Source organism: Poecilia mexicana, unplaced genomic scaffold, assembly GCF_051168715.1.
Source record: "Poecilia mexicana isolate PSO_F unplaced genomic scaffold, ASM5116871v1 scaffold_2, whole genome shotgun sequence".
NCBI lineage: Eukaryota > Metazoa > Chordata > Actinopteri > Cyprinodontiformes > Poeciliidae > Poecilia > Poecilia mexicana.
The window spans coordinates 19,326,381-19,351,731 of record NW_028263371.1 but is presented as its reverse complement, the minus strand read 5'-3'; the positions used below and the strand labels follow the sequence as shown (position 1 = coordinate 19,351,731).

The 25,351-nt window shown below is 39.9% G+C and overlaps 1 protein-coding gene and 2 long non-coding RNA genes across 3 annotated transcripts in view; 1 reads left to right on the top strand and 2 right to left on the bottom strand.

Annotated features, from left to right (window-relative positions):
- The window catches only part of cntnap5a (contactin associated protein family member 5a), a 149,791-nt gene that overhangs the window by 62,984 nt on the left and 61,456 nt on the right, over positions 1-25,351 (top strand). Inside the window, exons 8-11 of the mRNA XM_014985252.2 lie at positions 3,879-4,146; positions 14,829-14,972; positions 15,096-15,255; positions 24,647-24,753. Of these exons, the coding sequence (XP_014840738.2) occupies positions 3,879-4,146; positions 14,829-14,972; positions 15,096-15,255; positions 24,647-24,753 (679 nt within the window). The remainder of the gene's footprint in view (positions 1-3,878; positions 4,147-14,828; positions 14,973-15,095; positions 15,256-24,646; positions 24,754-25,351) is intronic.
- LOC106916752 (uncharacterized) lies at positions 14,131-24,777 on the bottom strand. The gene is made up of 3 exons (XR_001418057.2): positions 24,175-24,777; positions 15,980-16,095; positions 14,131-15,839 (listed from the first exon to the last, which is right to left on the bottom strand). It is a non-coding gene; the product is annotated as an uncharacterized LOC106916752 (long non-coding RNA).
- On the bottom strand, positions 19,434-20,245 carry LOC148160550 (uncharacterized). Its single transcript, XR_015765300.1, has 2 exons — positions 19,858-20,245; positions 19,434-19,642 (listed from the first exon to the last, which is right to left on the bottom strand). It is a non-coding gene; the product is annotated as an uncharacterized LOC148160550 (long non-coding RNA).

Below are 25,351 nucleotides of genomic sequence, written 5' to 3'. Positions count from 1 at the left end.
TCCACAGGATGTTGTTTCACGGCCACAGAACGGAGTCGGTTCTGGAAGAACATTTAGAGATGAACCCAAAGAGACGTGGTGAATATTTACATGCAGCGGCAAAAGATTATTATTGTTTTTGATATGTTATTTTTTCATACCCTCACTCGGTGTGGGGTATCTGGAAAAAAAATAATATATAAGGAAATGATCACCTCAAAACTGTGTCCTGTGTTTGGAGTCAGAAAATTAAAATCAATGCACACTGTAATCTAATTCAATTCAGTTTATTTATGTAACGTTGATTTACAATACATGTCATCTCGAGGCACCTTGTGATAACAAAAGTTAAATCTAAAGATTCTTACAACCAGCTACGTACATTTCAGCTGATTGGCTTCAACATTTTCTGCCTAAGAAAACCCAACAGGTCGACTTACCACATGCAGCAACAGTGGAGTATTATTTGTTTATTGACGTAGCAAATCCTCATGCTTCCACAGCACAAAGGAAACTTAGTTTTTTAACGGGAAGAAACCACCAGCAGAACCAGTACCAGAACCTGGTTCAGTGTGAGTGGAAGTACAGTAAACAAAAATTGACTTGTCTGGACTCAGTAGAGTCACATCAATGCTTCATGTTATTTGAACCAGATATTTGTAACGGAGCTGAGAGCTGGAAATAAATCGAGTTGATTGATCATCTTAAAATTGAACTTTAGATTAAAAGGGGGGGTGGTGAAGAAAACTGTAGAGTATGGTAGGTGGGTCATGCTGTGGGTTTCAGTTGCAGCTTGTGACACAGGTAACGTTTTACTACATGAGATGATCGTAGACTTATGCCGTTTAGGTTAGACAGAAACACAGCCCAAAATCCAGAGTAAGGCAAGTTGAGGCTTTTAATTTAGCACCATTCACAAGACAATCCAACGTGATTTAGAGGCCAGTAGAAAACATAAATGTTTCTGTTTCCATGATGGAGCCAGTAAGTCTTTCACTGATTATGTGGTCCATTTTCCTGGTGCTGCTCAGAACTCTGGCAGCAGCACAGACGACATCAGCAGTGTTTCATAAAAGTACTTTAGTCAACCGATGGAAAAAAAACAAAAACAAAAATCGAAAAAGCAGAGACCTTAGAGGAATAGTAAGCAGAGAACTCAATAAACACAGATTTGCAAGCTGAAAAAAATCTAGCTTTAATGAAATACATTTGAAACTCGTATGCCACTGAGCATTTCCAAGTTTAGTGTCCTACCACACCTCCAGTATGGTTTGTAAACAATGTTAAAATGCAGTCAGAGGCAAAAAAAAGAAAAAAACAAAAAAACAAAAAAAGAGAAAATGAAACTGGTTTTATATCTGTTGGACCCAAGAATCAACATGACATTTTAATGCCTCAAACATCAATAATCCTTTAGACAGGACGAATCCTCCCACAGCTTCTGCTGCAGTAAATGTACGCAATTTATGACACTCATTCCTGAGTGTTTCTGAAGAACGCTGCTGGTGAGGAGTTTAATAGTCTCACTAAATTACAACTACCAGCACAGGCCACCGTCTCCTGATGGAGCACATTACCAACGCTGACTAAAGCAATGTCTGCATTTTAACAGATGAAGGAACAAAAGTGAAATTCTTTTAGGTCATGCTGAAAAAGCTGCGTCAAAGGAAGTATGGATTTACAGCTTTGTTTTCCAAGGCCATTACAGGGGGGGGACAGCGTCAGTTGCTTAATATGACTCCTCTCTTTTCTTCACGGTCTGCCTCTTTTGAGGCTCGAAACTCCAGAAAATAAACGATGAGTCCATAAGCGAGTATCAGGCTCTCCCAGTGGCATACATCAAACTAATAATTCAAACTCGGTTTTAGTATCCAGGCCTGGCATTGATCCGATCTGTGCTATGACCAGTCAGGTGGGATAATGTATGCAGATCTGAACATCTGACTAGTTAGCAAACATCCCCCAAGCAGCGAATAGTGAATCACCGCTGATCTTTCTATGGTTTTTTTTAAAGCTTTGACCTGGCGATGCTTATTTTGATAATCGATATCGGAGCAGCGGCTAAAACATTTGTTTCTAACCTTGATACCATGAGCTTTTATTTTAATTACAAGAGGAAATGTGGGTTTACACATTTTAAACAACACAGTCAACATTTAAAAACTATTTGTATCTTGCTAGAATTATTTTTAAAGAGCAGTCCTTGTGTGCATCTTGCAGAATATCTAGTTGTCAAAACTAAGTCTGAAACTTCCAGAAGGCTGCTCACCTTCCCAAACAGGGCGAGTAGTATTTATATGCACTGTAAATCAGGAAGAGTGATTTTTTTAACAAGTATCTCTGCTGTTCATTCAAACTGAGACAAAAATAAAAGCAGAGTAAGACTTTCAGCGCATAAAAGGAAGGCTCAACAGAAAGCAGCAAACATCCCGTTTCACTCTTGTAGACTTTTATGACAAAAATGACGATGAACAAAACTTACAAGTAGCCAGGAAAACTCAAAAGAGCAGGAACGACCAGGAACCGGGTGCATAGGGTCAAACTGGAGGAACAGTGAGGAATGAGAGGAGAGAAGGTGTACGGATACTGGGAGAGTGAACGCTGGAACAAAGGACACAGGCTAATTGGTTAACGAGCTGGAAGTGTGTGAGAGAGAGAGGATGGCACCAGGGTGCGAAGGAGAGCAAACATGGGAAATGAATCTGGATGGGAATAATGAGGGATAAACAAAAGGAAAAAGGAATCAAGGCTGATCTAATCAAAGAATAGAAGCAAACATGGAAACCACCAAAACTACTCCCTGCCACAAACAGTTCAAATGTTGGCCTGCTGGTGGCACTATATTCAGATCCTGACTGGCATTCGCTGTTGCTTTCACATGTTCCCTTCTTCTGATGATTTGTGATTATCCAGACGTTGAATAAAGATTGTCAGAGGCACAAATGGAGAATAAACAATCATTACGGCCATTGTGATCCCGGGCTACTCTGTGATTAAGTCTGAGTGCATTTCGAGAGTCTCCTCCCACACCAATCAGACGGGTCGGTCGAAGAGCTACAAGCCACATCTCAAATGAGACACCCACAGCCTTTAACTGCTGCATTAAAGGCCTTTGCTGACTGGAGAGGCAGAGGTGGAGGAGACGGGAATGATGGAAGCTGTAATGGAATTTCAATGGGACCATTTCCCCGGGGCTGATGGGAGGGAATCACATTGAGAGTGAGAGAGTTGTGATTGCTGTGTGCTGCCCTGCGGGGTTGTGGGACTGATAGGAGTCTGACCTCAGCAGTCATGACTGGTTGGGTTTTGACTGCAGCCCGACACACAATTAAGATTATATGTACAGTTGGATTGGATGAAAAGCTGCAGCCCGGAGGGATGTTTTTGATTTCACAAGTGGACGACTCAGTGTCCACGTCAGGATGGCACTGAAGGAAAAGCAACCACCTCATCTGCATTCACATTCTGGCGCTCTGCTGATGACTGTTTAATATTGTCAGACATTAGAGTAATGTTATGCGCAACTCTGAATGTTTTTATTAAAACAATGTTTTATTTATGGAGTCATGCTTTGAAAATCTGGGTCAAAACAACCACTGTCTGCATATTCACTCACGTATTTTATTAGGAGGGAACTTTGGTTTCAGTCTCGTCTAAAAATGTCAAATAATCCATATAATTATCTCAGTTCCCATTTGTTGTTATTTTTCATTTCTATATCTCCTATTGGGGCAGGCGTTTTCTGCAATTAAACTGATCCCAAGTAATTGGACCTGGAAAAGATGTTGCCTATAATTAATAAAAGGTCACAGTTCTACATGACATTTGCCGCCTTCGTCCTCGGCTGACGCGTCGCTAAAGATGCATGTAAATCTCCTTTTTCTTTTTTTTTTCTGCAGGGCAACGTGACCTTCTCATGTTCGCCGCCCCAGCTGGTGGCCTGCACCTTCCTGAGCTCCGCCAGCAGCTTCCTGTCGCTCCCGTCTGCTGCTCCCGCCACGGGGGAATTCACCGTTCGCTTCCAGTTCAGGACCTGGAACCCCGACGGGCTTCTGCTCTCGGTGCAGCTAAACCCCAGCCCACAGAAGCTAGAGCTGCAGATCAGCAACAGCTGGCTTCATTTGACCCTCCACAGCGCCGGGCGACAGAGATCAGAGGTTTCTGCTGGTGAGTGTGAACAACGAACCGTCTCTAAGCGTCACCTGGTCCTTTGTTCTACAGTTTCAGGAATGTGTTCATAATTACTGAGAACAGTTCTGCTAAAATCCCCTTTAGAAGTGTGGGTTGTGTAATTAGTTAGATTTATGAAACGCGTCTCTCAGGACTTAAAGGAAAACCTCCCTGAACAACTAATAAACAGAACGTATTAAAATTCAGTAATATTTAATGTGCATAGAAAGTTGAAGTCATTCAGGTATTTTATTTGTTGAAATTTCTGTTGAAAAAGAAAAGATCCAGAGTGAAATGATGCATTGATGACTCACTTTTATGGTAACCATCCTCGGATATAATATCCTACGGAATCCATTTTGCACACAGTAACATGGAGATGTGGTTTTCTGTTTGAATTTATCACTGGGGAGGAATCTGGAAACACTCTGAATGCTGCTTCAGTTCATTTGAGCCTCTCAGACATGCTTTCTGCTGTCCCAATGTCCCACTGTAGCCGTTCTATCTGGCTGAACTTTAACTGGGCCATCGCAACACATCGATTCTGCGTGTTTTAATTTATTCTCTGGTAGAGTTGCTGTTGTGTTTGGCATGATTGGACCAAGCTGGCCTAAAATACTTAAATTCATCGTGGATTTAGTGGTTTACTCAGCTCAGTTAATCAGAATTGCCTCAGAATTGGCTTTATAGATTTCTGTCCAACGCTCTTTGTTCCACAAGTCTTTTGGTTCATTCAGGTTCTGCTCTCGTGTGCTTTTAAAGACAAAAAGCTTTCAGTCTTCTGACAATCCAAACCAAGACATACTTTTTTTTATCATTCTGTCAGAAACTTGAACTTTTAAAATGCTGACTGAGACCTGTAGTGTCTGGTCTGATTGAACTGTTTGATTTTCCAATGATCTGATCTTGACATGAATGTGAAGAAATTAACTTTTCAGTTATGAAAATTATCTAATGCAAAAAAAAAAAAGTGGTAGGCTCCAGCTTGTGTCTGTTTGTTAGCGCATCACAAACAGCTCCTTCTTCTTCGATGAGTTTTGTTTAAAGCTTACTTAGAGCTTAAAACAAAAGTTTCTTTTTTTTGGTTTAAGCCATTTATTTCAAGGAAATTCTGAGGGAATAAATATGTTTGTAGGCATAAACAAGTATTAATCTGTAATTCGTTTGTTTTCTGTTGGATTCCCAAGAAACCGGCAAATTTTCCCTTTAAATCTAGTATTTGCTTTATGTAATAACTGCATTAACGTTTATTCTGTGTTAACATGTTATTCTGTTTCATGAATAATACTTTATATAGCAAACATTTTAAGATGGCATAACATGAAAAATCCACCTTTTTATCTCTTAAATACTTTTTTGCACTTTGAATCCCTATGAGTGCAAATACTTTAATTTATTCTCGCCTAGCCTAGATTTCTTTATATTTTTGGGGGTTATATTTTTCAGTCTGTTCATTCGCCTGTAATGTTTTCTTGTCTATGACGTCACACATTTGCTGTGGAACTGCTAAACAAGGCTGCAACTTCCAGCTAAACGGTTTTGTGAATCCACCATTTTTCTTCTCACAGAAATGTTGTGGTCAAAGTTAAGCTATGCCAAAGTTTCAAGTAGACACGTCAAAATATTTGGTTCTGCTAATTGTATCTTCACAGCTTCTTCTAAGTGGTTACATTTTATTTTCGACAGAAATATACTCACATCAGAGTGAAAACTCTCTGTCGTTTGTGTGAAGCTTTTAAGGGCGAGTGCTTCAGCAACCTCCACCAGTACTGAGAGGGATTTTCTGAAATGCTTCGTCTGAGGGTCGGTTCTCTCTACTGAAGCCAGGTACACAGCAAAGCTGCAAGCTGCTAATGACACCAAAATGACAGCAAACTTTACTTTAGACCTGAATGTTGTGTGTTAATAATGACGTCCTGGCCGTTGGGTTTGATGGTAGCATTGAGCCTCTGCTAGCGCTGTACGCTAGCTTCTAGCTCTTTCCCTTGGGATATAACTGTGATGCATTTTTTGAATATAATTATTTGGCTTTGTTTTAGCCTTGGGAAGAATACATGATCCAAATGCATTCAGTGATGCTCTTGACGCTCCCGTTAGCTAACTCCTTAATTATACTGAGGCTTTGTTTGCGTCTTTCATATTGCGTCATTAATATTTTAATAGGTATCTGATATTCATGGACATGCATGGATAGCTAAACTATAGTTAAACTCCATGTTGTAGGAGTTTAGCTCCTATAACATGTGAGTTAAACTATCTACTGTATTTAGAGAGCGTAAATACACTAATAACACTGCGATGCATCCATTGCGTGGTTCTGCAGGTTGGTTGTCTTCAATCAGACTTTGGCTCCAACATGGACAAGTCCTCTGTTGTTGACATCTTTAATAAACTTTGGAATAAATAGTTTCTCTGCTGGTATAGAATCTTTTTGCTGCTATCAAGCTACAAAAATGGCTGAACTGGATAGAGTGGCAGGTTCTGTGACCTGGACCTGTGACGTGGAGCGGAATGTCTCATTACCATTTAAAAAGACAGCAACAAAACAAGTAGCTGCAAAATACCTCAGAACAGATAAACAATGGTCTGTGGAGCTACAATAACCAGGAATTCAAACTAAAGCTCTGGAGTTCTACTTTATATAGACCATTAGAGAATGATTTACATGTGAGGACAGATTTAAAAGCATGATATGCCTATTTTAATTAAAAATAACAGATTTAGTAGTAGTTGTGGGCGAAAGGACTGTGTTATAGGTTACATTTGTGGTTCCCAGTCTTGCTGAAATAAACTGTGAATCTGTTAAACTAGAGGTAATTTAACACAAGCACACACTGTTAATGAACGTAATATGATGCAAATATTGATTCAGTAATGTTTGAGTTAAATGGATTTCATTCATTAGTTTCATAATAAATATATTTTACTTTTTTTTTTCATGAAAAGTCTAAATCAGGCAAACAACTGAAATGAAGCTTCATAATGAATGCTATAAAGCAACCGCTGCTGCATGTATTTTTGAAGATCTGTTGTTACTGTAGATTGAATCGTGTTTGCCTCTGCCTGGGCTGGTGAGAATATGCAAAGCGAAGCGTTTGTTGCTGCCAGATGAATGTGTGGCTGAGAAGCTGGGGAAGTCTGGAGCGTGCTGTCTCTTTGCTTTCCATGCTCATTATGAACAGAAGAGGTAACTATATCATAAAATGAAGAGGAACTAATGAGCCTTTCAGGTAGCCAAATGCTGGCTTTCACATTAACCGAGGCGTGTAGAAAAATGGTGCTGGTTTTTTTAACAGGTGCAGTTTTACAATGAGAGTGTTTGTTGTGGCTGCTGCCGCCTGACTCATGCATTCCAGTTCAACTATTTTCTGTTATTTGCAGCTTGTTGAAAATATAATTCAACCTGTAGTATTCAATAATACTGTTAGTCTCGAAGGGAAATTAAATTATGTTAATAATTTGTATTATCCAGCCTTTCCACCCTGGACATGACAGCAGTCCGTCACAGCGTAACATGGACACACACAGGATAAAAGGCTGGGATGGTACCAGAGGCAAGAGGAGAACATGCAACTCCATGCAGGAAGATCCCAGCACAATATATCATAAATTTATTGTTATCACATTGTGATAACAATGCAATTAGACTCTATATTACCAAACTATTTGGAGATGGTTGTTTACAAAATGCAGCCAAATACTGTTTCAACAGTCCAAATGCTTAATTTGAAACTACATCTTAAGAATGAAATGAATGGAAAGAGAAAAACTATTAGAGATAATTTTGTCCAAAATTAGGACAAGGTTGAGCTTTTCTTCAAATCCTCAACATCGTCTGCTAAACAGCTATAGAAGCTCCTTCATTTTTCTCTACAAATGTTTTATATCAGTGTAAGTTATGAAGTTACATGTTTTGTGATGGTTAAAGGCCAAAATGTGTTGGTGTGCGTTGGTCAGATGACTCATGGTCAAGCATTTTTGTACCATTGAACAAACGTACTACTGCAGAGAGAATGGGGAGGCCAGATAAAAATGTATTAAGAAATTATGAGGAAGAAAACATTTTGAGTAAAATTATTTACAATAAAGATCACATTTCTTTATATTTATATTTATATATAATTTCACTTAGGAGAGAACAGGTCAGGAGGGACGTGGGTTAGAGCTGCTGCTGACTGTCTCATTTGTTAAGTGTGGTAAAAGGTACATGTCCCAGTACCAGTTAAATATATAAATATATTGGTCATTCTTTTCCTTAATTCATTAAATGCTAGTGAAATGGAGGCAAACAGTAGTCTGTAGCTAAGCTAACTATGCTAAATGGTTGATAATCTCAGTCTACCCACCTCTCGGAGAAAACCTGGGTTACAAATTGACACTCTTACCTGTTTCTCTCTCCCTCTCTCTGTTTTTTTGAATACCTGGTTTTATCATTTCTATTGGCAGCATAGTAACTGCCACAGTCATTCTTGTCTTCTACTGACTGCTGCTGAACAGCGTCACCGTCAAGCGCGCTAAGCAACGAACCGTTTAGCTCAGATCCAGGGTGGAGTTATAAATATAAATGTGTGTTTTTAGGTCTGGGAGTGGTAACATTTAATTTTTACTGCTAAAATCAATTTTAGAAAACACAATATGATTAATGTTGTAGTTGACAGGGCCCCCTTTTTTATTTTTCTATGCACCAAAAAAAAAAAAAAAAAAAAAAAAATATATATATATATATATATATATATATATATATATATATATATATATATATATATATATGTATATATAAAAACGTTGCGGCCCCCCTGTCAGACAAGGGCCCTTGGAATTGTCCTAACTTTCCACCCCTGTATGGTGCCCCTAGATGCAATGACCTGTAGGAGGTTTTTCAGATGTGCTGCAATCCGACCATGTGTTGAAACATAGAGAGTATAGCATGAGGTGTGCCCAAACTGAAGGAGGAATACTACTGTGAGCTCAGGTCCAGGTAAAATGTATATCTTATAATGCTTGGGGAAAGCAATTTATTGTATACATCTGATTTGTTTATATAGTGGATATATTGAGATTCATTCTCAAGACTTGAGCTCAGAATGCAGCTTCAATCGGTTTCGATCCCAGCTGTAAGGAGTGCATGCACATCCACATGAACATGTTATTATCACAATAAAGTCCGTTTTCACTGGTGCTTGACTCTGAGCTCCGTTTTACTGGAGCAGACGAGGAGAGGCAGCCTGATTCACAATCTGGAGACAATACGGTGCATTAGGAAATTTCACCTGGGGTCCATTATCATCTCTGCCCTTGAAGATTCAACAAAAGAAAAGCTTTTCTTACAATTACAAGGAAAAACTTACCATCCAATCTTCTGTCTGAGGCTTCATGGTGCAGATAACATAGATAAGTGGGATGGTTTCAGATAGTCTGACTTTCCTAGGTCCCAGGCTGCAGGGAAATCTAGATTGAGAGGACACGCACGGCAGAGGAACGCCAGCTTTTTCCTATCATTTACCTGAAGCTGCATTAGATTAGTTACCTGCACTGGGACACATCCACCTCCAAGCTGCAGCATGTCAGGAACCCAGAGTTTAACACTTAGTCAAAGTTTCACTGCAAATGAATTCAGAAAAGCTAATCTGATATAGGTTCGATATAAACTGCCTCACTCGGAATTTGTCAGGTATTTTTATTGGGACTCCTCAGGTACATCCTTGGAGGTCACAGCTGAAATGATTATTGAGCCAAAGCTGTGATAGCATCTTGGTTACAAATTCATTATCATATCAAACACACGGAGAGAAATCCCCTGAATCAGAATCAGCCTGACTGAGCGAGAGCGTGCTGCACAGACTCATGGGGGGGTAAATTCCTTAATTACAGCAGGATATTGACGGTATGCTGCTGTGAGAAACGTGCAGGACTCGCAGCAGCTGGAAGTCCTCTCTGCGTGATGAATGTCCTGAAACATAACCTAACTGAGCTTTGCGACAGATAAAACTGGACTCGCATCCAGAATCCTGCAGAGCATAAATGCTCAGTAAAAACGAGCAGACTGTCTGCTGAGTAACATTCAAAGATAAAAATGTATAACAACTTCTAGTTATGGCTTAGCGCTTCTAAAATGAGTGAAGCTCTAGTTCTATATGGTCTGTGAAGTTGTGATATTTAGTCCTGGAAAAGTGTTGTTTTTTTTCTTCTTCTTCTTTCAGGTTTTGCTAGAGCTTAGAAAACAGAGATGTGAAAAATGTAATTCTCACCCTTTTCTCCACCTTTCCTTTGGATTTATGACTAGAGCACAAACAGCAATATCTGTCGAGATCATTAAACTGAGCCCCGGGGCTCACAGCAATCTTACATTTCATGTACGTTCCTTTCTAAAATTAAACTCTGTCTCCCGTTTGATTGCGCCGCTTTTCCTCCAGTTTGACGGTGGGAGAAGTTGGCTCTTATGTGATATTTGTGAAGGCACAAAGGAAAGAATTTGACCAAAAATAGTGTTTATGCAAGAAATGATTTTTGCAGAAAAAAATAAAAAATAAAATCTTTCAGCTTAAAACAGGAGAAGCAGAGAAAGATGGCATCCAAAACAAGCTTTTGTTTTCTTCACTTCTTTCTGTCTGTTGTCAAGGACATCTTCCAGCTTCCTCTGCAGAGTCAACAATGAAAACTGGTGTATAAAAAATGTCTGGACAGAAGGAAAGCTCTGAGATTAGGAGCTGATAAAAAAAAAAAAAAAAAAAAAAGCCCAAATGGTGGATTCTTCTTTTAGTGGGGGAGTAGCAGTCTGATTAGATCTGTGTCTTACACTGACCCTGCAGGGCTGGCTAGCAGCAGACGAAATGTATATGACCTGAGAGTGTGACAGGAAGCTCACCGGCAGTCCGTCATGGCTGCATGGCTTATTCACTGAATCATTGAACGGAGATGGGAGGAAAACGCCTGTGGCGCTCACAGTCTTCCAGGATAAAAGGCTGCGCCGTTAGCGACAGGCATCACTGGAAATTCTCAAGTTCCCCAAGAGCCTGGACAGATGTTATTCTAGAGTAACTGAAAACAACTCCCAGGATGCATTTCTTCTAATCGTCTGTCCCTGTTGAGCTTACAGGCTGGAGGAAAAATAAATAAATAAATAATACAGTGATTGGATCAGAACAGAGTTTCATCTGTAGAACTCTGCTCCTCCAGGCTGCAGCAACATGGAGCTGAAACCCACGTTTCTGAAACATCGGGGCACCAACGTGGTAAAAAATTCATACTTATGCAGAGCACCACCATTCTGTACCATTATAAATAATGAGATGTTAACATTGTTTGGACTTGACAACAGCTTTAAACGTCAGTTTAGAACATGCTTTCCAAACGTCATTAACACATTTTTTCAGATTCAGCATGAGAAGAAAAAAAAAGTTTAAATTCTTCTTGAATGCATATTGTATTCATTTATTGATATAACTGTGTAGTTACACACTGGACACTATGAGGACTAGGAACTTAATAAGGAAAACAGCTTTACAGTAACACTTTATTCATTAGTAGTTTATATTGGTGCAGTCTGCTAAACCAGAGCACAGAGTTGCCTACAGTCAGTGGAATATGAAATGATTAAAAATATCACGTTTGTTGTCAGTCTTCATCAAAATGTCATCAACTAGTAAATCTGTGTTTCAATTTTATTTCATTTTTTCTGTCACCATGGTGAAAACAAGTGAAAGTCTGTAATCTAAACCGGAGCTTTCCTCCAGAGGATACAGCGACTGCTGAAAGACCCCGAGACCCTGATTTCAGGAGAACAGGGTCGATCAAACAGCATCGGAAAACTCTCAGAGATAAGCCCCGTGGTTTTCCCTGGACAGAGAACCGTAAAGTACAGACCTGTGCTGTTCATTAGTGGCTACACGGGAGTTGTTGTGTGGGAGTGGGGCTTTGGGGAGGGAACGGATGCATCATTGTGCACACGGAGTAATCTGACCAAAACGGTTTGAGAAACTGTAAATAGAACAATGTGACGCATGACTGTGGTCTAAAAAAAACAGTCACTCTGAATCGGGTGTGATAAAAGCTGCGAACAATAAACTCTCCAAGTGCTGCTTGTATGTGGATCAGCTGGAAGAATGGAAATGGTAGAAAGAGGAGAACAAGAACGCAGCATCAACATGAGAATCACAAGGCTGTCAAAGCAGCATTAGATGAGAACAGACTTATGTTTGGTCGCCTCCGACTATTTCACGTCGCTCGTCCAAATTCCTTCCCGTGTCAGTTAAATATCTTTGCGATAGTTTTTGTTTCCTAGATATTGCAAATTCTAGATCACTTTGGACATTTAACCCTTCAGATGCAGTCTGAGCAGCATTGTCCGAAGATTCTTATGCGTTTGGTGGCCAACAAGTTGTGTATAAACAGAGATCTGCTCTTCATTCTACATGAAGACGGTTGAATGGAAGACAAAAAAGAACTACAGATTCATTTTCAGTTGTTTATGGGTTGAGATTAGCAGTCTAAAAGATTTAGTTTGCTTTGGATTTTTTTTTTTTTTTGTCTTGGTTTATTTTGCCATAAAACATATGAAAAAGTATTCATTTAGGTTATTCAGCAAAGCAGTGGATAAACATTTTTACATTATAGGGTTGAATTCACAAAACTGCGCTATTTGCTAAATTTTCTTGCCAACATTTTATCCACTTCATCTCCTCACTCTTACTTGCAGTGTTATTTTATTTCGGCTTATTTTGAGAACAATAAAATTTACACAATTCATTATTTAACTTGCAGAAACATTTTGCAGCTGTTCTGTACATCAATTGTTAGGGAAGATGAATTATAGCTCCTGTTAGCAAGCAGCAGGTTGCAACTTTACTGCGACCACCAGATTTCAGCAGAGGTAATTTTTTTTTTAATGCAACCTGCTCGTCACGGACAGAATTACTCATTTTAACTCAAGTAAAATAAACCTCTATATAAGCAGATCTTCCTCTGTAATCACAACCTTGAGAATTAAACAGCTAGAGCAGATCTTAACACATAAAATTAGTTGAATTAATTTAGCTCCCTCTCCTCATTTCCATCCATATGTCTAAGAATCGGTTGTTTATGTGCCTTACACCATCAAATCGTTAGATTTGATGGTGGTGTTTATGGGTGTAGATGTGTTTTAAACTGTAAAATCTATTACATAAAATTTGAGTCTTGTCATCCACTGCTCTGTTTAGTGCGGCTGCAGCTTCCTACTTCAGGCTAAAAGTCCTGATGGCACAATCTATAAATATACTTGATGGCAGAGTTGGTCAATGTTGTTTTTACAAGTAACAGCAGAACGTTTTTTTTTTTTTTTTTTATGCTTTTATGTCTTGAGAAGAGTGTAAAAATAAATGCAGTTGAAGATGTGGAGAGCACCGCGCTAACAAAGTCTGCATGTGGCGGTCGAGGCCCAGCCCAATTTAACTCCTGCTGTTCTACAGTTTGTTTATTGGTGAAAAATTGAGCCCAATAAAGAACAGAGCAAGCCAGCTTTCTGTTACCAACAGTGAAGGTACGGAATGCTGTGGGAATGCTTTGCTGCAGTGCTGGAGGCGCTGCATGCATCAAAGAGGAAAGCCATGGGAGTACAAGACATTTCTGAGAAAATGGTGGTACAAAGAGTGGAGAAAAGGGGGCACAGAACAAAAGATGACTGTATTAAAGTGAAATCTTTTTGAGAAAAAAACAAAAGCCCAAGCTACTTTAGAAGAAAAAACTCTAGAAGCTGCCATCAAACATGAAAGAGCAGGTTGGGAGGCGAGACCGCTCAGACAGGTGCATCAAGGTTTTACGCAGCTGCAGCAAGATGTTTAGAAAATGTCACTGACGTTACAGACGAATATGCTACTGGGCTCTAACTTTGTTCCTGAGGTGGACCAGCACAAAAGTAAGGCGCGTCCAAATGTTTGATCGCATGGCACAACAGTTTTACAGATTCACGGGCTTAAATTAGTCCTGTTAATGATTAATCAACAATGTGGTAAACAAAGATCTTTATTTGAATAAGAATTACTGACAGTAAAAAAGGTTTGAGATTCTGTGAGCTGGAATTTAAACATCTTGATAAATTAAATAAAACTTAACAAAATTAGAAATGCGAGTGTTTTAAGGGTTGAACATCTCAATCTAAACATACAGTTTGTGCTTTTTGATTGAATGACTTTGAGTCAAAATCTGCGAGAGTTAAGAATAATCTTGGGTTCACTTTATTCCGTTTTCGTTTCCTTACGTTTTGGGATATTTGCCGTGATTCATTCATGCGGTCCGTATAGACACAAAAAATATTTCACAGAAAGTTTTCGGTGATGAACTGCTGCTCCTCTTGAAATCTGATTGGTCGCTCTGCCTGGCCACTCCCACCAAAGCTGTCAGTCACTTTGTTCGTGGTGCAGACATGAAGGGTAGCATTTCAGATTGGAACCTCCAGACTGAAGACCGATTGACACGACACGTTTTCCTCTTTTTTAACTTCAGATGTTCATTGCAGTTTAAGTCTGCAGGGAATTTAGATAAAACTGCTAATTCGGTTTGCCACCCTTGTGCTATCTGAGCCCCCCTAGGACAAAAAAATAAAAATAAAATCCTGGACATGAGCTGGGATGTTTGTTGCTCTGTGTTGACAACATTTGCATCTGATCAGAATCTCTTGAAACTGATTATTCTCTGCTGTTTAGGTCGCAGAGTCAATGACGGACTGTGGCACACGGTGAGTCTTGCCAGCAGGAGTCTGCAGATCACTCTGAGTGTGGATGGCGAGCCTTCGTCTGACGTCGAGCTCTGGGAGCCGGTGGAATCAAGAGGCAGCTTGTACTTTGGAGGTTAGTGAGTTCTCCCGGTGTGTCGCCTTGCTCTCGAAATTCCAACATTGTCACTTACAGTTTCCTGTGACTAAAGAGGAGTGAAACTAAAGGCTGTTTCTTTCTTGTGTCACTTTCGTCAAGGCTGTCCGCCCACAGAGTGTCACATCCAAGCTCCTGCCTTCCAGGGGTGCATGCAGCTTATATCCATCAACAATCACCTGGTGAATCTCAGCCATGTGCAGCAAGGATTGCTAGGAAATTATAATGAGCTCCAGTTTGACACATGCAATATGAAAGACAGGTAAAGTAGTCTGAGTTTCTTTTCCAGACTTTAATTAATTGTGAGGACAGTTCTCAGAGGGAGCAGGCGGAAAACTTCCTCTCAATTGATGGCTGAATGTCAAACATTATCCAAGTTGGCAGCACAGAGTCATTCATGCCCCCAATGTTAATTTGTGGATGGCAGTGTGTTGTTTGCAGCAAAGCCTGAAAGTGGCTGACATTCTGTCCTGTAGAGACAAACAAGCTGACTGGATCTTCCAATTAAAGTGCAACAGAAACCCGGCTGCACCTTCTCTGGCAGAGGACTATGCTAACAAGCTGCTCCCCACTGTCCTGTGTGGCATGCTCTCCCTCATTATCCTGCACAGCTGTGGGCCCTGGCAGACCTACGAGCTCCATAAACGTCTTGCATGCGGAGGGGAACATTTCATAGGAGCGAGGCAAACATGCAAACTGCCACTTTCCCTTGTGCATGCCCTGGGGAGAATTACCCCTTTGTCGGATTTCAGACTACCTACTTTTTAGACCAGATTGTTCGCAGTTGGAAGATATGCAAACACACCGGAGACGCCAGTCTGTCATGTCAGTGCGTGAAGAGATGCACTGTAGGAAAAGACAGAATGATAGAGAGAGATGTTTTATTTTCCCAGGCTTAGCAAGACGGATGTTGTTTTTGGTCTTGTTTCTTCACAGCTAATGTACCATGGGATGAGAGAAAACAGAGTCAGGTCTGGTGCTCCTACCTGAAGCTCCAGCTGTGACTCTGAGGGGATTTCCTCTCTGGGGTATCTGCACAGTTTTCCTCTGAGCTGGAATGTTAGTGAATGACTGGTCCTTCAAATGAACAGCACCTGCAGCCCTGGGGGAAAAGGTAGCAAACGTAAATACTGGAAAGAAACTGAGGGGGGGAGAAAATTCCACAATGGTTGTTTAGACATAAACTCAGTTATTACAGTTCATGTTAAAGTGAAATTATACATGTGACAGGTGTATCGTATTATAACTTATTTAAATAACAGATTCATCAGATGTATTTATTTAACCCTTTAAATGACCTGAATTATGTTATTGTAGAATGCTCTATAAAATATTCTTTCTTACAGATGTTTTCAGATCAAACCAATTAAAAAAAAAAAAAATCATGGTGTTAGTGCTGGTGTGATGGCTCTGGATGGCTTTGCTGTGAATTACAGTAATTATTGGAGCCAGGAATTATGCTCTCTGCAAAACAATCTTGCAGCAAAAATTCCCAGACATCAGTTTTTTTTTTACTTTCATTTATTTTTTTTAACCTTCTGATCAAAAACTGATTTCTGGATTCAGGACATGTGGCTTATGGAGAGGGACAACGATCCAAAGCCCACTAGTGAAATCACGTCTGAATGGTTCAAAGAAAAACGATGCAGGTTTTGTATAGGCCCATTCAATGCTGAACTTAAATCTGATTGAGATGCTGTGGCAAGATGCCCAAAACTCTCCAATGTTGGCGAATTAAAACTATTCTGCAAAATTCTGAAATGATCCCAATTAGTCTACAGGCTTGACAACAGTTGTTGCCAACAAATGTGATAGATAGAACCAGATTTTAGCTCTGGGGGGGATTTCACTCTGGGCCAAGTTAGTTTGGAAGCTTTTCTTTACCTGAATAGCTCAAATCCTGATTTCTTGCTGTTATATTTATTTATTCTCTTTAATATTTAGTCTTTAATCCAAGGAATTCAGTAACTTCCAATTGAATGCTTGTAAAAACAATTCTATAGATCTGCTTGAAAACTCAGTAGCTTTAAGTCCATCCATGAGTGTCTGCCCTGGTTGTTGGTGAAGGATTGTGTTGGAGCTGGTGACTATCTCCAGCAGCCATTGGGAGAGAGGATGGATATACCCTATGCAGGTCACCAGTCCATCACAGGACAACACAGAGACACACAGGACAAACAGTCAAACACCCACAGGGCAATTTTTAAAAAGACAGCTTAACCTGACTGTCATGTTTTGGAGAGAAGACCAGAGGAAATTCACACATCCATAAGGAAAACATGCAAACTCCATCCAGAAAGGCCAAAGACTCAAGTTCAGCAAAAGTCACAATATTTTTTCATCACCTTCATAGCTCATGTACCAAACGTAGCTGCATTTCCATTAACTATAGGATTATGCAAATTGAAATTATGAAAATAAATTTGCTTGATGGAGACGTGGCAATTTTCCATCAAGTCACATTTTTCATGAAACGCTTCTGCATTAGGATGAGCTGGTTTTTCCAGATCAGTTTAGCAAAAATAATGTATTTTGCAAAAACTGCAACGGAAACACTTATTTCACGTCACGAGTGAGGTGATCAATGGCCGGACGTCACCACTGCCTTTTGGCAGTACACACGCTGTTTGCATTTAGTGCTGGTTGTTAGCAAACTTTATTTTGGCATCATTTGCGATCACATGTTTCGCTTTACTTCTAGTCAATGAAGTGCGGACCAAAATGTTCGTTCCCCCATTTCGGACCCTCAGTAGTGAGTTTGGAATGATGAAAAAAATGAACGCCTTGTCTGTTTCTTTCTTTCTGAGGAATGAGCTCATCACACTCAGACGTCAGGCTGCAGCAGCCCTGACTCACTAGGAATGACCTTGTGAAGGGTAAAGAAGGCTGAGGAACTAATCGATTAACAAAATAATGTGCATAAACTATAATGCAGTTTTGAAAGCTTTATAAATGAAACAGAATGAAATGTAAGATGTTGTTGGGATCAGATTGACAAGCGTGGAATTATTGGCGTCCATATTTTAAAAAAAAAATTGCTTTTATTCAGAGTTAGTACTGTAAGTTTGAGAAAATGCTAAACACCACCTGCTATGCCAACCTAAAAATCATTAATTATCTGCTTATTACAACAGAATGTATACAGCAACAACTGTGTCCATGCCAAGCTGCACAATGCTGTTCTTTATTAGATTCAATAAAAATTGTGAAATAAGGTTTTCCTTATGGCTTTACTTTAGTTGTGCTGCAAGCTAATTCCACAGCCTCATTAAATGCCTAATACGATGTTATTTGTCGACAGAAACCTTAAGTCGTTCGCTCTCAAGGGATCCCGAGCCATGATGAGAACGGACAAGGGAGGGTTGAGCCAGTAATTGTTTAAATCCACAGGGTAGCCGTCGTTAAACCGAGAACCAATGAGCTTCTGAACAAAGTAGATTTCTTGACAATAAAAAGATGGAATATGTTTTAATGGGTTATACAGAACTGTATGAAAACAAAGACCTACTGCTACAAAGTATTTGTGTTTTATATAAAGCTAAAATGGTAAGTTTGGAATCACAAATCGCCTAATGTGAGTACGGACTGAGGGGAAAAGATTTACTTGACTTGAATTTACTGCATTCCAGATAAATGGTTGGAATACTGAGTAAACTCTGAGAGTGTTCAGATATAACGTTCTTCAAACCAAACTCCAAGACTGCTACTTTCAGATCCTTATTTTTGAAAGTCTGAAACTGAGCTTAAAACCTTTAACATTTCTATCTTAAACTTTAGAATCGGCTCCTCGGCTCAGCAAATATACATGTCTAACATTTTACCAACTTTTTTATTCAAGTTAGGTCTAAATTTGCCGAGATTTACGTTATTTGACTGCTAAATCAATGTCCCAACAAAAAAAACAAACTTATTTTTATTCAGCTTTAAGCCTTAGGCTTGTACAGACCACAAAAAAAAATATAAAAACCCCCACTCCTACTTGATTTCTTGCTCTGTTTCTGTCTGTAGCTATCTAACAAACTGAATAATCTGTTATTAAAATGTTATCGTGGAAGAAGAAGAAGAAGAACCTTGCATGAAACTCACTTCATTAGGATCGTTGCTGTCACACTTTGAACATCTGCACTTAAAGTTTTCAAAATACATTTTTAGGAGAAATATTACTCAAAATATATATATAACCTCAATTCATTAAGAGAAGCACATCATGCAGATCAATTACTGGTTATTTTAAGCCTTTTCTGTCCTTCTGTTAAGTGTGGAGATTTTCTGCTTACAGTTAATGAAAACTCTAACTTTGAGAATAAAATATTACATTGGACCAATTCAAAATACTTTTAATACAGAAATGTGGGCTTAATTAAAAAAAAGTATATTTGTTACCTGCTTGAAAGTTGTTGTCTTCCAAAGGTTAGTTTTAAAGGAAATCTGACAAATAAGTGTCATCAGACCCCATATTTTCATTTATTGAATATGACAAGATCAATGCAAATCAAATCAGCCGTTTGCAGTTGGTGCTTGCACTGAGCCCGGTTCTGGTTCTGATTCTAGTTCTGGTTCTGCTGGGGTCCATTCTTGGTTCTAATTCACTCCATGTTACCACACAATGCATGGAAGTTCTCCTGGACGGCGTCACAGCACCTGAATAACTGGAGAGCAGAAGGAGAAAGTAGCAGCTGGAGTCTTAAAATGGGCAGATTGGGACTGAGGTGCATAACTACAGAAATAACTCAGGTTACAAAGTTGTCATTTGAAAAATACATTATTACTATTGTTCTTTAGGGGTTATCTGATGTCACAATATATATATATATATATATATATATATATATTTTTTTTTTTTTTCTTCTTTTTTCTTTTTTACCTGCTACAGTCGTCCACAGGAGAAGGAGGGACCGGGTCGGCTGGCGTGCTTTTTTGTCTGTCGGACATATTGGATTTAACAAACATAATTTCTTGCATTTGTAGCTGATGGCCAGTGGTTGATGGTGTATTTTATGATGCATTAGTGTCCACTTCATAACATAAAAATCCATAAGAAGCACAAGAAAATGGCTTTTAGACAGCTGTCCGCTGTAGTGGACAACTATGCATGACAGAAAGAAAAGGAAGTTTCAAGCCTGGTCTTAAAAGTAGACAGGCAGTCTGCCTCACACACTAAAACTGGGCGCTGCTTCCACTGGAGAGGAGCCTGAGAACTAAAGGGTCTGCCTCCCATTCCACTTTTAGAAACTCTAGGACAGCAAAGTGTTCTGGAACAATCAGATCTCTGATTTATCATGGAGCTGATTATTGAGGGCCTTATGGGAGGAGGAGAATGTTAAATCATATTCTGGATTTAACAAGGAGCCAGTGAAGGGAAGCGTAAAAAAAAAAAAAAAAAAAAAAGGAAATATCAAATCTCTCTTTTTAATTCTCGTCACAACTCTAGCTGCAGCATTTTGGATAAGCACATTAGGCAGGTCTCCACAATATATCACAAGTATATGGTTATTACAGTAGGACTATGAGCAAAATTATCACCACAAATGACTTTTTGGAATGCAGTAATTGTTGACTATAAAACTCCAATTGCATTTATGATAATTTATTCAGCTAGTTAGATATAATTTCAGGCTACTTTTACTCAGCATGTGGAGGAGCCGGGCACCTCATGGTAACCCAGTATATTGTGTTTTTATAGCCAGGCTCGTTCAGCCTGTCCTCACTGTGGCACATCCAATCAGAAATAAGCAGACAAACACAATGCATGCCTCTGAATGGAGAGTGCTCTGACCGGCTGCCACACTGTTCTTCGTCCTCTTCCAAGTGAATGAGAACTGGACGTTGTTTATGATCGACAGCTGAGCAAACTAAAACTCATCCAGCTGGCCCACGGCGCTGCTGCTTGGAAACAGTGAATGAATCTGAACTGTTCATGGTCCTGGAAGGTTTTAGTTTAAAATTATTTCTATGTGACTAAGAAGTTTGCTTCTAAAACAGAAAAAAAAAAAAAAAAAAAACATCCTAGAGGTGGGCCTTCATTTTGGAAATAAAACTCTTTTAGATGATTTTAAAAAAACTTGCTTGACAAAAGTTATTTATAGCATTCACAATACTCTTTGGGAATGTCTTCATATTCATTACAACAATCAAACCCTTCTTACGAAACCCCTCTCTGTCTTCTCAACCCCCCAGTCGGTCGTAGCAGTTGATGAGCCAGGTTCTGGTTCTGATTCTAGTTCTGGTTCTGCTGGAGGTTTCTTCCTGTTAGAGGAAGGCATCAGTGCTGCAAGGCAATGACTCGATGCAACCTGCGGAGTTTCCTTAGACACAAACCTTATAATCCACTTTGACTAATTAATCGAGCCTACTGTACTGTTTGATTGTGTGACTGAATTGAATTTTTTTTTTTTTTTGTAAAAATACCTTGAGATGACATTTGTTGACACAATATAAATAAACGGAGCTGAACTGAATGTAACACATAACTGAAACGCATGTTTCTTTGCCATCACCCTAATCTTTACCTGCCTCTACAAATTATCATTAGATTCACATTAGTTGCTCCAAAACATTGACATGTTTGTTCCATGTCAGAACAAACATGTCAATCAAAGTTCTACACAGACATGTCCACACTTTACAGGTAAAGTGAATCAGGTAATCATGTGACTTCTGAAGCAGTCAGAAAATTAATTTAGCCAAACTGGAAACCAGTCGCTTCAAAAGTTGCAGTTCGTCACCTTTGATTTGAAACACACCAGACATTGGATTCTGTAATTACAGAGGATGGTTCAACGTCACATCTAGCTTCCAAATCTGCTCCTCCGTTTTACGTCATCCCCTGAGCATCCGAAGATTTCAATCAGTTAAACGTGGCGTACCCATGATTACAGAGCCTGTTACGTGGCGAAAGTTGTGATTTAAGGAAAGTGTAGGAGGTCGTCAGGAGACCAGTGAGGAACCCAAACATTGCTCCAAAACTAAATCTTTTGGCATTAAGCAGGTGTCTGAGTCTGGCTTTGTTTCTCATTTATCCGTCTGCACATGGCTGAATGAGCACCCTGCTGCTTCTCTCCAATGGTGTGCAGCAGCAGTCTGTGCTCACTCGCATCAGTCTGTCCTTCTTCAGGTTCTAAAGGTAAAAAGTCCTTTTTTTTTTTTAAATCTAGACCTTTTACTGATTCAGGACTGTGACTTTACTTTCATTTTTTTTTTCTCTTCGATTCATTCATTCATGCATGTGTGTGAAATCCTTGAATCTCCTGTGGCAAACATTCAGGGTTGCCCGTATTTGTTCAAACTGTCGCCCTGTTGTGACAGTATATTATGAGACAGATAATCTGTGAAAAGACGGAGGTGCTCCACCTCCTCGCTGGACCACTAATGCGCCGCTCTGCGTCAGAAACAACCAATCAGAGGCTGGAGGCTGGTCTCAGCGCTGTCGGTCAACATTGTTTGGTATTTTTTATTTTTTTTCCTGACTTCGCAATGAGAACATCACATTTTTTCATCAAGAACATATGCTTTTAATCATGCCTGTCGTCGTCCCTGCTTTTGCAAATTTGTCAGATTCATTAGAAAATCTCCCATTGTTTCTTGCAAATGTGTGGAATTTCTTGAAGAGTTTTTTTGACACTAATTTACTAACTATATCCCTAATACTCTGTTGGATTAGCAGTCTGTGTTTGCACACTACAGGAACATGTTCATATAACGTTATTGTAGAGTAGCATATCAGTGACACATCTGATTGAAATGTCTAAAGAGTTTCATTCTGCAGTCGCTCCTGTGGCAGCAGCCATTTTGGATTTTAAACTGTTCCTGTAGAAGAGCTGACTGATCAGGTCGTAATCCAGATCTTCTGTTGAGTTTCTTTATAAGTTTCCACTCACAAGTCAAAATGGAAGACACATATAGCATATAATCTGCTATTTTAACACTATTGATCAAATAATATGACGTGGGGAAAGAAAAGGACTACCGTCTGCACACAAAGCAGGAATGTGCTTGTGTGTTGCTCACTCTGACGTCCTGATGCTTTTTTGGGTCGCCTGACTTTTGTTTAGAGACATAAACGGCACTGGATTTTGAATCTCGTTTTTCAAAAAATATTTTGAAAAACGTTCAAGAAAAAACTAAGCAAAAAAAAAAAAAAAAAAAAAAATGGTTTTACACTTTTGACCAAATCCACTGCACCAGAAATGTTGCATCCATTTTAATCACAGCTGCACCAGGAGGCCTCTTCAGTGATTGTGCCGTGCTCAGCAACATTCTCAAAATGGCAGCGGGTTGCATTTTAATAACAGATGCAGCCTGGTGGTCCCGGCACACAAGACCTTCAGGCTGACGAGGGATTAATCTTAAAAAATGTTAATAGTTTTTCAAACAAATGAGAGCACAAATACGTTCCAGTGTGTGTGTGTGTGTGTGTGTGTGTGAGCAGAGCAGCAGGTTAACGACAGCAAAGCAGAGGCTGTTTTTTTTTTTCTGTTGCCTCGTGTCTTTGCAACCTTCTGTGCCGCTGTGAGGACATGACATGTGAGAGTGATTACATCCCTGATATTAGCTGTCATTTCTCTTCTGTGGCCTACTTAATGACCCCTGAGTGCATGAGGAAAATTAACTTTTATCAGAGCTAATCTGAGCTTCTCCGAGTCTAATTACACCTCGGTTTACAGCTAGCGTGTGCTTAAGTGTGCTGCCTGCTGTAATTTTACGTCCTGTAAGGGCAGCCGCGGACATAGCAACAGAAAATAGCTTGATGGTAATTAAAGCGATTGTTGCAACCCTATCCATGTTGCGGCTGGCCCACTGTGCTGCAGTTAATAGGTGAGAGATAAAGTGTATGAAATTATAGATGCATGCTTGAAAGGCTGGCAATTATGTGAAACTCAAGGAGGCTCGAGGAAGGGACTATTAATCAGAAGAGTGCGGTGTAAATTTTTCTGCGGCAAAAATCCCATTAACAGGCATTCTTTGAAGGTGACAGTGATGCTTTTGTGCTCAGAGAAATCAGCTTTTTTTTTCATATTTCAAGGAGGCTGCGGGACCCGACACTCTTCACTCGTTTGGGATTTTTAATTTCAGCTCACAAAACATGAGTCATCAGCAAATTAACTTTTGGATATGTTCCAAGGCTCATATTCGTAGCAACAAAGGAGACAATAAAGAGGAGAACGACATGGATTTTTCTCACCTGTCAGGCAGAGTGCTTCAGTGGCCCGTGCTTCATTGTGTTGTCTGAAACAAACACCTGACAAAGTCGCTTTCAGGTGAATCGTAATCAGTTAGAGCTGATCCCTTCCCCAAAGCATGAAGGCTGGGCAAACAAAGATCAAAGCGAATTAGGAGGAACCTGGAGATTTTTCAATTAGTCAGCTCAAAATATGTATATAATTACCAACTAGTCTGATAATCAATTAATTACAAGCAATAAAGCCAAGCTTTCTGCGGCTGCAGTTTTAAATGTGATAATTGAAGCTTCTTTGTTTTTTTTTTTATGGCATGCTAATTAAGATTTCTCTTCATTTTCAGGACTAATTAGGCAAAAACAAGGTCTCATTAGGATTGTATTTTTTTTTTTCTTCTTGTGCTCTGAAGAGCTGTGAAGTGAGTTGTGGGGTGAGTTTTGGTGCATTAAAGGTGTGGCGCCGCTCCTGTTTCCCCAGGTGCCTGCCCAACCTCTGCGAACACGGCGCCCGCTGCTCCCAGACGTGGGGCTCGTTCTCCTGCGACTGTTCGGGAACCGGATACTCCGGAGCCACGTGCCACAACTGTGAGCACTTTCATGTTTTCAGCACCGTCTCACAGCCGCCATTTCACCCCACGCCCCCTCCCCTCTCGCTCCAGGTCTGCCTCCCTCGCATTCAATTCGGTGCACACATCCACCTGCCTGTCTCACCTGGAGCTTTCCTCGCTTTGTGTAGCTGAGAGGCGAAGCAGAAAGTTGTCCTGTTTCAGCTTGACATGACCTCACAATCGCTATCTGCACTTTTTTTTTTTCTTCCCCCCCTGCTCCATCCTTAAATAGCTCCCCACTTCAGACTGGCTGTGATTGTAGGAGTTTTTCCTTCCAGGTGTCATTTTTGACGTTGCCTTGATATATGCAGTGGAGTGTTGTTGGAGAGAGTGTGGATCCCCCCCCACTCCCCTCCCTGCACCTCCATCCCCTGCCCCAGAATGTTGATATCTTGTTTGTATGCAGGCAGACAGTTATGGAGGAAACACGGCAGATAAGAGCATCTGCTGCAGTAAAAATAGTTCCTTTCATCAAATTCAGCTTTTCCGCCTGCAAGTCAAAGCTGCAGCCTGGAAACCAGTGTGCTTTAAACAGACCACCACTTGGTTTTTAGGGGAATGATTTATTATCAGTC